Here is a 14,906-nt window from a genome sequence, read left to right as displayed (position 1 = left end):
CTACATATAACAGTGGAAGCATTGTTTAAATGGGGTTATTGTTTAGAAAGTCCAATATGTTTGGGTAAATTTGTATTTCTGCAATGAATCATTGATGTGCTGCAAGGTCTGTGTAGCTCTAAAACATACGGCTTGATGTAGTTCTACATGCATTTTCTCAAGAATATAACTACAACATGGCAACTGCTGTAGTTGTGACGGTTCCGCTCTGAAACCTGATATTTCCTAATTTCGATGTCCACATTTTTGATTTCGTCATGTGCTCTGAGTCTTATTGGCTTGCTCAGCCCTTTCAGTACTTGATACTTCAGTATTTAGTTGGGCTGAAATATAAAACACTGAAATTATTGATTAACTAAGACATGTTTTTTGATGTGACTAGGAAGAATATTGTAGCTTATTCTCATCAACCTATCTTTACTGGCGGAAATCGTGAATAATTTTTAAAAACATAGTTAGGAAAAGGAGCAAATAACTTAAATAAATAACCCTTAGACACAATTTACTTCTCAGCTATTACTGAGTAACTTATTCAGCTTGGTCTTCATTTGGAATATTGTGCATTTAATAGATCATCTCCAGCCTGGAACTCACTAGTATTGATGTGGTGGTGCCATTAATGTTTATATCCAGGTAAATTACAGTTTCTTTTACATGAGCAGCCAAGATAACCTAACAATTAGTGTGCAGGTGATGTCAAAAAAGACCACATGAATCATAACTGACACAATTTTTTTAATTTAACTCACTAGGTTTTATTCGCATAGTTGAGAGCTTGTCAGACCCAACATTGTCAGAGTGAATGGCTGCTGGCTTTGGAGCCCAGAAATACTCAATATTCTTTACTAAGATGAGTAATGCTACTCTCCAAATTTTGACATTTTCTGTGGTCTGTGCATGTGGCTTTCCTCACACTCTCGATATGGGAAGTTATTTTGAAAGAACTCTCAAATGTAACCGTGATACCCATCTCTCTTGAACCCCTGCATCTCATGTGAATGAAGAGTGCTCTGCATCCTTCCTCGGGCCACAAACAGATGCATCCTGCAGCTGCACACTCCTTCCTGTCTGAACTCAATCCCTTTTGTCTGAAGACGTTACTACAGCAAAGTTCGGACACCGGCTGAATTTAAATAGGACAGCCCTGAATAGAGCACTGCTGAAAGGGTGGGAGGAGGTTCCAGTTTCCATGGTCTTATTACTTCTGTGCCACCAGTGAATTTGCACTTGCTGGTGAAGACTTCGCTTGCACTGTGATGAAGAAACAGACACAAATATACTCAAGGTCAGCCGTATTTCTAGACCATTTAGTTAATTATTCTCTCAGTCGCATCATTTGTGTTTTATTTATTTTTAAAATCTCCCTCATCAGAGATAGTGAGTCAGAGTTTGCTTTGTGATTTTATTAGTCTCATGAGCAGCGTGGCACTACTCTGGTTGACATGTGGGGTAAACAGCCTCTCTGATGAGTTGCCTTGATTGGCTCCTCAGGAGGATGTTTATGACTGAGGACTATTTCTACTCAGGCCTCCGCCCCAGTAGCCCGCCCGAAAGCTTTGGCCATACCGCACTGAAATCAGTGTGGCTTACGAGCCGAGTTCGTAGCAGAGCCTTCAGTGTGATCATGTGACCTCATCATGGTCTCACTACGGAGGTGACAGGCTGCAAGGTAGGACTTTTGGGTGTACTATATATACCTGGTATCAAAATCCTCACATTGTCTTGACTGACCTGTGAAAAATTGAGGCTTCTCTGAATAAGTGCAGTACCTTTGCAGGCAGTCAGACTTTTTAGAAATAACAGCATCACTTTTGTCAAAATATAGGAATTAACAGAGTGGGAAAGGGTATGATGAAATTATCTATTGTGAGTGTATTTTATGCCCACTCACTGACGCATACAAACACCCATACATATTATCATGCATGGTTGCGGTAGAGTGCAGATGTAACCTACTGATTAAATGTGCTCAAAGTGACAGGGTTTGAAAATGGCTTTGCTATGAAAAGGATGCTTGAACAGAATTCGAGCCTCTAGATTCTGTTTTCGGCCAAAATGTGACGTTCTAGAGACATAAACCATGTTCTCCACATTTAAGTTGAACAGTCTTTAGTAAACCTGGATATGCCTTTGTTTCCCACTAGCTCTATGACATTTGAATGACACATTGGCTGCGGCTGCTTCTGATTTATCATCAATTTAAGTGAAATTTATTTGTCATGTGAGCAAACATTTGTTGTCACACTATTTCATTCAAATGCTTTGTAATACATCCAGTATATCACAGTAAATCCTTACTCCCTTTTTTTTTTTTTTACAAAGCAGATGAAACTCAGAAAATGATCTCTTTCATTCAGAAAACAGGTTGACACCTTTTTAGAAGGAGAGAAAAAAACTATGAGATCTTCCACTTCCAGAAGAGAGATGTACTGTGTACGCAGTTGACTTTTAATTAAAGATAATATCACACTGTCGCGAAAGAATGGCAGTACTGTAGCCACCCGGTAACTTGAACAATCAGTTATTTGATATGCAGCATTTGTCAGACCCCAAATCCCCCTTGCCTGGACAGCTGATATTATTTTGTAATCTTTGAAGGGGTAGAAAGTTTTGAATGAACATTTGAACATGGACAACCTAAAGACCGCTTTGATTGCGTACTGTGATTTGCATATTATTTTGCTTTAGAAGATCATGACTCATTTCAGCATATTTATCAATTTTGTGCTGTATCTTGGAGTTAAATTCCTTGGGATTTATGAGAATATCATGATTATCACAAATTTAATTTGTGAATGTAGCATGTCCGCTATAGGTGTATTTTGAGGGTAAAGTCCAATAGCCAAAAGAAGCCAATGATGCAAATTAGATAAACATAGAGTTTGGGGCAGCATTATACCTGTGTTAAATCTGCCTCGCATTTGCTCACTTATCCCTGACTTGTGTTTGGGAGTTAAGATTGCAGCAAAGAAGTGCTGAAAACACCTGCATTAACTATGGCATAGGGTCCGAGTCAACACATTAGTGTGCTCCTCTCTTGAGGTTTAAGTCACCTCAACAGCCCCCCCCCCCCCTTCTGCATGCAGTCTGTGGCAAGCAATCTGGTTGTGTCCCACATTTCAAGCCAAAGGAACAGACTCAGTTGTTCCAGAACTTGTTTGCAGCTGTCCTGTCAGTTTTCTCAGTTTGCACTCCAGATTTTACACTACAAGAATGCAGTGGTACACATAGGCGCATCATGACATGGTTGACAGCCTCATGTAGCAGTACACAGACTCCATCCTCGATGAATCAAATCATTTGTTTATGGGTTGGTCTGTTCAAGTGTGTTTTATCGTGGATGAGCAAGTTCCAGTTTTGGCCCTTGGGCTCCTATGATGTCATAAAGAATGTGGTCAAGCTCAAACTTTGCATTAGGAACAACAGTGCATATATTTTCCGACTAGTGTCTGAATTTAACCAGGTTAAAAGAACTGTTTCAATTTTTCATCTGCAAGGAAGCCTACCCATAGCTCCACCCAGCAGTCATCACAAAAATATCCCAACAACCCCAAAACGACACATCTGCTATTTAGGGAAAGCTAGCTCTACATTTTTTCCCTACTCTGTTTGCTCAAAGCTTCAAAAGTAAATCAGGTTCACATTTTAGAACCTTGAACAAACTTGTTTTGTTCTCAATGAAAGACTGTGACGATTGATTATCACAATTAATTGATGATGTCGAAGGCTCAATTTCAGACCGTGATTTGAGTTATTGTTGCATGCTCTTTGTTTTCCTTACTGTACAATACAAAAGTCAACTGTTTTGAGCTCTGCCTGTCCCTGTGAAAGGGAGCCAACCTTAAGCCATCTGGCTGCCAGATGTACCATTAATTCCCCCGATCCCCCTCCATAGAGACTTGAGTTTCTTGCATGAATCTGCTCTAACAGAAAACTGAAAACCATACAGCGAAAGCAAGGAAGACGCTGAATTCTGTAGCTTGAGCAGCACCATTTTTTTTTTCCAAGTGCCAATCACCAGGCATTTGGAGCTCCCACGAGGGGTGTTTCCCACTGACAGGGGGTGGGCAAAGGGATGTGTTTAGAAGTGATGCCAAGTTCTCACACTCCTTTGGACCATGGCGGACAACAAGCAGCAGAGAAAAGGGTCTGGAAGTACAAATCTTTCTTCCTCTCACACGTAAGATTTAAGATTTTCCTTTTTTTGTCTTGTACTTCAGAGGCTCTTATTTTTTCTTGTGGTAGTTAGACATGAAATAATAGCATTGGTGATTTTTTTTTTTTTCTGTCTTTTTTTTTGGTATGTGGTAAGGACTCCAACATATTTGGAAAGCAGAAGCACAGTATTCTTGGAAATGAACCGTCCTTTTATGGAATTTTAGAGGCAAATCTCTCTTGTTTTACCCCTGATTAACTATTTTTCTCAAACAACTTGTATGTTTCTTTTGAAACATAAACGATTAAAGTCAACCAGTTTAACCATGCTGTTATACATGTAAATATTCAAGATTAATTTTTATTTCAGACATGTTAATACCAACGAAAAAAACAGACATAAAAACATTATGCTGTGATCCTGGTTGTTCTTGGAAGCATAAGTCTCTCCTCATATTTAAAAGGTAGACAATGTCAGAGCAAGGATGACCGGCCCACTCAGCTCTAGATGCAAAAAAGGAGAGTAGCAGTGACTCATCCAGCTGTCGACTCTCCATGGAGCTTTTGTAGAATGAGCCCACTCGATTCAAATGCTGACACCAGAAGACGAAGACGAAGAGGTGCTCTGAGCTCAGGTGGCATCGACCACCCCGTCAGATAATCTTTGGTGCTGGATTCATTTTATTCTCTTGATCTACATTTTGCAACTGCTGTGACACAATATCTCTGGATTTATGTGGAGTCTTTGTTGGTAATCTGCTGTTTTTGGTGTATTTATTATAGCTTTATATCTGGCTTGTGTACTATTGTTTCCCTGTCAACGTTTTTTCATGTATGCAGGATAGTAACTCAAATCCAGGACCTGGAGAACTACTGCTGACACTTTATCTGCTTGTATAACATTCCTTGTTTACAAGCACCATATTTTAGGTGGAAAATAAAAAGGAAGTGTCAACTTTCGTTTTAGTATACTTTAAACACGGGGGGGTTTACACATGTACAAATATATATATATATATATATGTGTGTGTAATAAGATGAAAGATTTGTACTTCCGGTTTCACTCCCTTTTAGTTTTACATGAAGTTGTGTCCCTTTCAGTTAAGGAACATTAGTTCTGCACACAAAAAGTCAAAAAATCTTCTTTTGGAATCATTCTAGATAATATATCACAAACTCCAGTCAGCCTGGACACAGGCTGTGAGGGCAAGCAGGATGCCACAATTTGGGAAAACCCCAATTTTCTTTTCCGGCTACTCTCTTCCTCCTTTCCTTCATGCTTAGTAGTGCTAAATAAGGTCAGTTCTCGAGCTACACTACTACTGTGTTGTTGTTTAGGTAACAGCTTTCTTATTGAATACTACTGGAAGTTAAATCATAATGCCAAATTGCCAAAATGAACTCCCTTCACTCATCAGTTGTTTTGTTGGATTCTCAGGATTATTCTGAGATTAGAAATAAATGAGCTCTGACTGACAGTGCTGTTGAAGTGTAGTTTAGTGTCAAAAGTGGGAAATTTGACCCACTGCCTTGAAAGTCCAAGTGCTCCCAAAGTACATTGAATCACTTTTTAAATTTTTTACTTGGCATTTGGAGAGCTACTCAGCTAAGATGTGATGAAATATGAGAAATATGAAGCCGCATCCAGCTGTCAATTAAGATAGCACAACAATAAAAACACCTGTTGACCTTTGAATTCTGCAGCAAATGAATGTCTGGGAAGGCGCTTAACTTGAGTTTCAGAACAGTTGTTTAGCAGGGGTTTTATGTTGTGGGAAAGAACTCATAACTTTAACTTGTGAATTTGGTCTTACTCTTTAACACAAAAACATTCTTAACTCTAAAATCACCTTCTATATGAAAATATTAAGCTAATGCTCACTGGTGAAGTATGCATGATACTTGATGGTGGCTGTTGAAGTCACTTAGATAATAAAGAAAGTTTCTTAGTTTTACTTTCTTAGTCACCTTTAAGAGGATTGGGGCGTAGAAGCTTCTTTTTTTTGTCATTACAAATATTTTAATAGGGGATATTGTCAAATACTAATATTCATAACTTTTGGTCAGGAATGCATAACCACTACCTTAAATGTCTTTTAAAATGTGGAAAATGTGCCTCAAGTATAAAATATTTATTCTTATTGTTGCTTCAGCACACTACCTCGCCTTTTGGTTTCGATCATGTGTCCTATTGTTGCCCTTCTCCAATCTATCTCAGACTGAAGCTCGCACTGTGTGTGGGCTTGATTGAAGGTGTGTGTGTGAGTGTGTTTGCTTCCTGTTTCTGAGTCCGGTGTGATGTCATTCACAGCTGCTTGTGGAGCATGGGTACAACTGCTAGTGCCGCAGCGCAACCTGTTTCTGTAGCATCATCACTTGAAAGTGTCCATGGCAACGGGATGGCCGACAGCAGGCATTCTCTTAGCATGAGCCCCTTTCAGACAGTCAACATCCACAACAACAAGGCCAAGTCCATTATCACCAACAAAGTCGCACCCGTCGTCATCACGTAAGTCCCTCCTCGAATCCGTGTCCCGACAATTGGGTGTTAATCCTCTTTGATCACTGCAGTGACATCCCCTCGCCTCAAGCCGAATTGTTTGCCCTTGTTATCATCTCATTTGTCAGCCCCGGCCGCGTAAACAGCGGCTGATAATTGAATTGACCTCTCTTTACCATTCAGACCGGCTGTTGTTGTCTGCCATATTTCAGGTATAATTGCAAACAGGAATTTCAGATTCATGATGACATCCGGAAGGCAAACTACAAAGTTGGTCGGATATCGGACGCTATGCCAGAACACTTCCTGGTGCAGGTGAGAACAAAATGAAGGGCGCGATGGCACGGCACCATCACGGAAATATGTGGAATCATCTCACCTGTGTTTATGCTTGCTCTTTTCACATTCACATGTCCAAATTGCAGAGTGGCGTAGGAACATTGTTATGCGCTGTTTTATGATCCGAGTCAGCCATTGAAACAGGGATGTTGTCACCCTTTTATCAGAGCTTTGATCTGCTCTGCCACCTCCATTGTGGCTGCTGAGGCATGCAGTTTTCATTGGCATCGACCCACTGCTTGTGCTTATATGAATGGATCGGCACTTTAATCTTTTAATTTATCGCAAAACATACTTTTTTCTTCATTATTATATTCATCTATCCGTGGCTGCCAATTATTCTAAGTATGTGTGCAGAAGCATTATTCTGAAACAACCACCCTCATGTTGGCTTCAGGAGACAAGCTTTACAAATGTTCTTTGGTAAATAGCTCCCTGCACGGTACAAATGATGTCAATGATTTATATTCATATTTATTTTTTGAGTAAATTTGCGAGCGTTTACTGCTGTTTACCTGTTTATCCAAAGCCTTACATGAAAATGTTGCCCTCACAATTAAATATTCAGCCATTCTTGATTTGTGAAGCAATGCATGTTAAGTAGATGCATGTACAAATGCCTCATGTGAAATGATTAATATCATCTAGCACCTATGAAATAACACCTTATTATAATAATTGTAGGCGGATGGTAAAGAGATATTTATTATCTGATACGCTCACTCAAACTATGGTATTAAATTGCAGAGCCAACATAAATAGCCATTACAAAGGCTTTATTTACCTTAAACATTCAGCTTGGATTTAGCTCAAACTTTTTGAGCTAACAATGAATTTAGCACATACTAAAGCAACAATTAAAACATATATAAATACAGCATTAACATAAAAGATATTTTAGTGCATCTCATCAAACAAGCCTGTATAAAGATAATATGAGCTGATACATTTTCTGTAACTCTTATCATTCCATAGTAGTTTTGAGCAACTTATTACCTTTTGACTTACATTATTACAAAAGCTGACCAAATAGTTTAAAAATACCAGGGTCATTTAGTTACATAATTCCTCATATTTTTAATTGCTTTTCAGGGGGAGTACTTCATGGTCCAGGATGTGTACAGCAAGGCTGATGTCCTTAATACAACGGGAAGCTACGGTGCGCCCAACTTCCGCCAAGTCAAGGGATCCTACCCGCTGTACGGAATGGGTCAGCCGAGCCTGAATGGCTTCAAACAGGTTCTCCAAAGGCTCCAATCGCAAGGACACGAGGTTAATGCGATGCTTGTTATACTTCCGTGGCATTTTGAATCAGTACCGATAGGCTTACACAAATTAATCATGAGTTGACAGCGTCCCCGTTTTATTTCCTGTGTAGCTCTTTCTTTTGTCAGTAAATATTTGAGGAGTCAAGTGCTCAGTCGAGGCTGCGGCTAAATTGTAGAACTGAGCAAACAGAAAGTTGTGGTCTGGTGTCTCAGTGGAAACTGAATCTCTGCTTACAGCAGCTAGAAAGTGACCGCAGTCGAACTGAAATTCTCAAAATTATACGTCTCCTTGAAATCCCTTACTCATGTGTTACAAGTTCTATGACATTGTTTCCAGTTACTGTTGGAAGTGGTGTGGCCGATTGGGGCAACGACCATTTAATTGTAAATACCTGTTATTTGACGCTGAGCTTCCCGCGTTCCACAGGAGGTGATATTTTTCTGTGTTAGAGAGGAGCCGATAGTATTCCTGCACAAAGACGACAACTTTGTCCCATACACCCCCAGGAAGAAAGAAAACCTCCACGAAAACCTCCATGGTTTGGATAAAGAGGAGCTAGTGGAGACCTTGGAGCTCACCATCCGGAAGGAGGTGACAAACATTTACTTACTCAAAATCCCACCATTCAATAGTTGAATTTCATCTCGTAAAACAATAAATCCTGGTATGAAAATTCCCGTCCTCCTTGTCCCACAGCTGCACGACTTTGCCAAACTCAATGAAAATATTTTTTACGTCTACAATGACATTGAGTATTTCAAAGATGAGCCACAGAAGATCATTATCACATGTGAGGAGGACATCCATGTGACAGAAGAGGTCTACAAAAGGCCCATGTTCACCATGCCGGCCTACAGGTTGTTTACGTAGTTCCTTTATTAGCTTTCTCTCTTAGCAGTGTAGATGGGGTCACACATGATTGCCTAGTACAGAGCAGAGAAGATTGCATTGATTTTTTTTTTTTTTTCTTTTTTACTGAGCTTTTATTTTGGCGTCCGACATCTGCTTCATCCACAGCCCATGTGAGATTATTGAACAATGATTATAATTAAGGAAATATACAACATTACCGATCCGAAATAGCCGTATCAAAGTGAACATGGTGGTCACTTAACATACGAGAAAATATTGATAGTTTAGTCGAAAAGTAGACTCATCGTCCTCTTACATCTTTGTTAATGATCAGAAAAATAAAACGAATATCTAAAGTTAAGAATGATGATGTATTTTTCAAACACGGTTGTAATTTCTTTGTGCGGCGCACCCAAAATAGTAACAGTTGTATTTAGTGAGAATGCTTTCGATTCCTGCTTGCCGTTATGTCATACAAGGAAAGTGGTACACAGTGAAGTAGGTGAGCTAAATTAGTTTTTTCAGCCGCTAATAACCTCAGAATGTAACTATGTATGGACGTATTTATTATCAGTGTTTGCGCAAATCATGGAAAACATTTAGACAATCATAGACCTTTTCAGACAGGTGGTACCCCTTATTCAATTTTCTTATCCTTTTACATGAGGAGTACATTCATAGCCAAGCGTATGGAATTTTGCCTGCTTTGGAAAAAGGCCTCAAACTTAAACAGGAATTCAAAACATCATCGCCATCACATCTCCCAAGTGGGATGTTGCTTTTTACCCTCCTGCCTGTTGTCGCTTACCAGGCTAGCTTCAATATTTTTGCTTCAAAGTATTACGGTTCAGAAGATCAACCTATGAAAACATACTCTGGTGCAGGATTTCCTCTTTACTTGATGACCATTTTCTCCTGATAGCTACTGCTAAAAAAAACAAAACAGCATTTAGATTAAACAAAAATTCATATATCTCGCAAGTAGGTTAGCCAGACATTCATTCCTGTCTCAAAATGTATTTTTAACCGATTTGTATTGTGCAGATAATATTATTGATAACACCCACTGGGGTGCAACTAGGAACTGTTTTTTTTCCGTATCTTGACTTCTGTCATGTTTCTGCAAACTTCAAGCCTCTCTGGTTGAAATTGATGCATACTGAATGGTTGCTGTTAACTGTGCACAAAAATATCCCTTCTGTAAGCTTTTCAGATATCAGTAATGAAATATTTTGACAGGAGTTAAAAAAAACATGGGACATACTTTTCTGTGTTCAATTGTCCTGAAATATCATTATCTCAGCCTTATCAATACTGCACTGATCGCAGTGAATCAGTATGATCCTATACATGAGAAAACAGGCATCTGGCTGAAAAATTACCATAACATATCTTTTTCTTGTGTGTGTGTGTGTGTGTGTGCGCAGGGAGGGGGTTGTGTGTGCGGTGGGTCAAAAAAAACAAAAACAAAACATCAGTTCAAAAATAAAAAATGAAAACAAATCTTCCCCAAGTCCTTCATTTAAAACTTTGAGGGAAAAAAAACACATTCTTTTTGCTATCACATCAGAACTGAAGTTTCATTGAGTTGCTTACATAGTTTCCAGGAATATTTTAATCCTCATAGGAGGTTTAAAGACTTGACATTTTGTAGTCACAAGAGGGCAGACGTAGTGGGCAGATAGCAAAATATGTGATGATCTTTCTATTTTGGATTGTTGTAGGAGACTAAATGTCTAAATGTCTAGATACCTAAATGTCTTAACTCCACTGGCGCTCAACTGCTAAGGCTTGTTTTGTGTGCGGTTTTGCGATGACCCGTATGCTGGTGATGTTGTCACAATACAGGTTCTTGTGTCATTCAGGATTTGTTCCAATTGCAGGTACTACCGATTACCACTACCGATGGAGGGAGCGCCATTAGAAGAAGACTTCGATGAATTTGTTAACATACTCAGGGTAGGCAAGCACATGTCCACACTTCAATTGTCCTTTTTATTTTGATGTTGTTTATCTTTTTGCTGGGATGATGTTTGATGTACTAAAACAATTAAATAATGTATGGATTATCAGGGAGCATGTGGATTTAATTGAGGTTGTCAATTGTGAAAAGCTTTTGTAATTCACCTATAGCCTTTTGAATTTTTGTTCTTTTTGCTATAATAAATGTAACAAAGTGTCAGTCTGTGTTCATTTTATGTCTGCTCCCTGGTCATCTGCTATGTCTGCTTTCCATCTTGCCCTTCACTCACACAGGATGTTCTTGTGTTCTTGTTTTGCCCTTTTTTGGAATGAGTTTTTGCTGCAACAAATTTGATTCCCTGTGGTTGGAAAGTGTCTTCTTTTTTTGTCTTGGATAATGTTCGAATCAGATCTTCGCATACTTTTTTGTTGTTTTGATGAAAGTGTCATCCTTCCTACCCCTTTTAGCTGTTTATTTACAACTTTTAGTATCACCTCAAATGTGTGGGTTCAGATTTTAAAGCAATTTTATCCCATCTAGAGTGTTTCTAAAAAGACAGATAGAATTGCTCTGTAAAACACAAATGCGGTGATTTACAGGTGAAAAGTAGTTTGATCTTCTAATAGTTATTTTCTATATGCATCTGCTGATGTGATTTCACTTAGCTGTACTTTGCATGTCAGCCCACCATTGCGGTGATTCGGTCTCCATTCCAACAGGGCTGTCCGCTCGTGCAAAAGGGTGGCCGCTCTGTTATTTCGCGGCTTTTGTTATGAAGCAGAAAAGTCAGAAACTGAGCAATAGGTTCGCCAAAATAAAACTTGAAAACATGACTTAATTTGTATTTAATAGAGCCAGCAATTCAGGGTAGTCAACAGAGATTCAGTCACAGGTCACACTAGTGCAGAGAAAAGGCTTTAGAAATGCCTTCCTTTGTGGTCTCAGCTATTAATTCAGTCTCTCTGAAACACTGAAAGAAAAGGGGAGTCATTAAACTGGTAATAGAAACACAAATGACTTCACCGTGGTTTGGCTTAGTGCGGCTAAAAGTGCCAGGATGGCCAGATCAGACTGGGGTTGTTAAACTTTTCAGGCCCCGAGACCCCAGAATAAAAAGGCCAGAGACTTGTGACCCCAGTAATACCCATTTGTGGTTCCGGCATGCAAGCGTCGTTTGGGTCGACTCACCCGGCTTTAGCATATTACAAATTTGTAATATAAAGTGCATGCGTATAATGTGCTGCTTCACGATTGCGATACAGTTCTATCATTTGATTGCTAAACATAATTACTTTTTTATGTACTTTTTATCCCAGGAGAGCCCCAGCTTGTCTCAGGGACAGGATGCGTCAAAGCCTCTACCCGCTTTGCTCTTCAGCTGCCAGGTGGGCGTTGGCCGTACCAACCTCGGCATGATCCTGGGCACATTGGTTATGAATCGCTTGAGGGCTTGCTCCGAGTCGCCATCTCAGTAAGGAGACCTTGTTATGTTTTTGATTACACGTTTTCGGAATGTTATATTTAGATTTTTTTCATTTGGCAGAGTTGAAGAGGCACCAGCTTCAGAACCCAAACCGCTGTTTCATGTTATCCAGGCTCTGATCAATAAGCTGCCCAATGGACAGCAAGTTATTAAAGAGGTAAAAAAAAACAAATTATACATAAAGCATCTCCAGGTCCAACATAACTAAATCATTTATATTTAAAGCAACCAATAATAGATTTCATCTTAATTGCCAAACATGAACTTGAAAAAAGGTGATCATATCTGTCCTTTTTTTTAAACTAACAGGTTGATCAAGCTATTGCTCTCTGTTCAGAAATGCACAATATTAAAGAGGCTATATATGAAAACAAGAGTAAGCTGGAAGGGATCGGAGAAGATTATCAAATTCAGGTTAGTGAATTTTGGACTTTTCTTTTCTATGGTCACACTTAGTCTCATTGATCTATATATTTTTCCCCCTATAACTTCCACCACAGGTCACACTTTGCTCTTAAGGGGAGACAGCAATCAAAGAATCACAAAGCATAAAATGTCTTAAACCTTAGTATATATATGTATATATACTGTATATATACTGTATGTATATATATATATATATATATATATATATATATATATATATATATATATATATATATATTCTCATGTCTAAATTAAGAGGTATGTGGCGCGATTTTCTATTGTCTGTTGGGGTGATCGCTTGGAACATAAGATGTGTATTAAGTTGAGAGTTGACAAACAGTGAAGAATTGAAATTCTGTTTGGAACAGAAGATTTACGTGATTTTTGTCGTCTTAGGGAAGCAGTACCAAAGACTATTTTCTCAACAGAACAACACAGAGCTTAGAGCGCTATTTCTACTTGATTATTTTTAATGCATACCTTCATGAACAGGTAAGTGTTTCTTGTCAAAAATGTATGAGAATTAATTTTCAGCCATGTGAACGGTGACCTAACTCTTGCTTTTTGCAGTTTCCATGTGCCTTTGTGTCCAACTTTAGCCAGTGGATGTGCTGCCACACATGGCTGTACAGGTTGCTGGCCTGCATGGACCTGTCAGAACTGTCAGCCCCACCTGAGCTGGTAACCAGAGGAGCCCGTGTCCTGGCAAGTTTTATTTTAACACTTACGATCCCGGTATAGGTGCTTGTTTCTTACTCTCCTTGCTTAGATTGCAATAAAATATCCAATTAGATGCAGTAATAATAATATTCATATTACATACATACATATATCAAAACAAGGTTGCACTTTTTTTTTCCAAAATATTATTAAAATGGCTTCAAATGCATAACTGAATAGTCTCCTACACTCACTGAGATGGTGACATTTTATAAGTACTTGGTTTTCCCAAGAATATTTAGCGAACCTTACCTTGAGAGTGACCAGGATGGATAGCATCAAGAATGAGTCTATCAGAGGAACAACACATGTTAGATGTTTCGGAGAGAAGGTCAGAGAAGCCAGAATGAGATGGTTGGGTCATGTGCAGAGGAGGGATAGTCAATATATTGGTAGACGGATGCTGGAATTGGAGCTGCCAGGCAGGAGGTCTCGATGAAGACCAAAGAGTAGATTTATGGATGTAGTGAGAGAGGATATGAAGGTAGTTGGTGTGAGAGAGGAGGATACAGAGAACAGGGTTAGATGGAGAAGTTTGAGTCGCTGTGGTGACCCCTGAGGGGAAAAGCCGAAAGGTGGAGAAGAAGTTTAGCTAACCTTACCGTTTACAGCAGCATGCCAGGCTGCAGCATATCTGCTGCTGAGAACATTGAGAAACTGACGGAGAAGGCCGGCTTTGCCAAAGTTTGTCCTCCTGACCACATGGAGTCGGTAGGTAAGAAGAGTATAAGGAGAAAACTGTCATTTGATGATGCAGAGGGGCTCTCACACTTGGCTCGACATACTTGTCAGTATCTAAGAACACTTTCAGCAAAAAGCTGCTTCAAACAAAGGAGAGTTTTAGAAGAGGGTCCTTCCTTTCTTGCTGCTGTCTCACTTCACAACTCCTGCTGACCCTAGTCGACCTACACACACTCCTGGGATGGAAACTTTTCATATGGTGGGGGGAAAATTTTTCCATGTCTTTGAAACATCACAAGCTCTATTTTTGCACTTCAAACTTAAAATTATATGTGTGTGTGTGTGTGTGTGTGTGTGTGTGTGTGTGTGTGTGTGTGTGTGTGTGTGTGTGTGTGTGTGTGTGTGTGTGTGTGTGTGTGTGTGTGTGTGTGTGTATTTGCAAGTTTATATTTCCTTTTGGGAATTGGTTGTTGACTTTTTGATATATAGGTCTGTTTAGCTTTTTTTTTTTTTTTTTT

The 14,906-nt window shown here is 39.3% G+C and overlaps 1 protein-coding gene across 6 annotated transcripts in view; it reads left to right on the top strand.

Annotated features, from left to right (window-relative positions):
* pald1a (phosphatase domain containing paladin 1a) overlaps window positions 1–14,906 on the top strand; it is a 77,394-nt gene that overhangs the window by 27,322 nt on the left and 35,166 nt on the right. For 3 of the 6 annotated variants that reach the window (XM_086139424.1, XM_086139423.1, XM_086139425.1), the window contains 11 exons: window positions 6,467–6,664; window positions 6,868–6,970; window positions 8,087–8,266; window positions 8,690–8,854; window positions 8,960–9,120; window positions 10,999–11,074; window positions 12,395–12,549; window positions 12,622–12,718; window positions 12,871–12,975; window positions 13,384–13,479; window positions 13,558–13,692. In XM_086139424.1, the coding sequence (XP_085995550.1) occupies window positions 6,480–6,664; window positions 6,868–6,970; window positions 8,087–8,266; window positions 8,690–8,854; window positions 8,960–9,120; window positions 10,999–11,074; window positions 12,395–12,549; window positions 12,622–12,718; window positions 12,871–12,975; window positions 13,384–13,479; window positions 13,558–13,692 (1,458 nt within the window). In that variant the 5' untranslated portion in view covers window positions 6,467–6,479. Of the gene's footprint in view, window positions 1–1,249; window positions 1,286–1,363; window positions 1,670–4,106; window positions 4,181–6,466; window positions 6,665–6,867; window positions 6,971–8,086; window positions 8,267–8,689; window positions 8,855–8,959; window positions 9,121–10,998; window positions 11,075–12,394; window positions 12,550–12,621; window positions 12,719–12,870; window positions 12,976–13,383; window positions 13,480–13,557; window positions 13,693–14,906 lie in introns of those variants that run through there. The other 3 variants (XM_086139422.1, XM_086139426.1, XM_086139421.1) reach the window with 3 other exon arrangements.

Source organism: Fistularia commersonii, chromosome 32, assembly GCF_037954325.1.
Source record: "Fistularia commersonii isolate RoL2024-O1a breed Wild chromosome 32, RoL_Fcom_v1.0, whole genome shotgun sequence".
NCBI lineage: Eukaryota > Metazoa > Chordata > Actinopteri > Syngnathiformes > Fistulariidae > Fistularia > Fistularia commersonii.
This window is presented reverse-complemented; position numbering and strand designations above follow the sequence as displayed.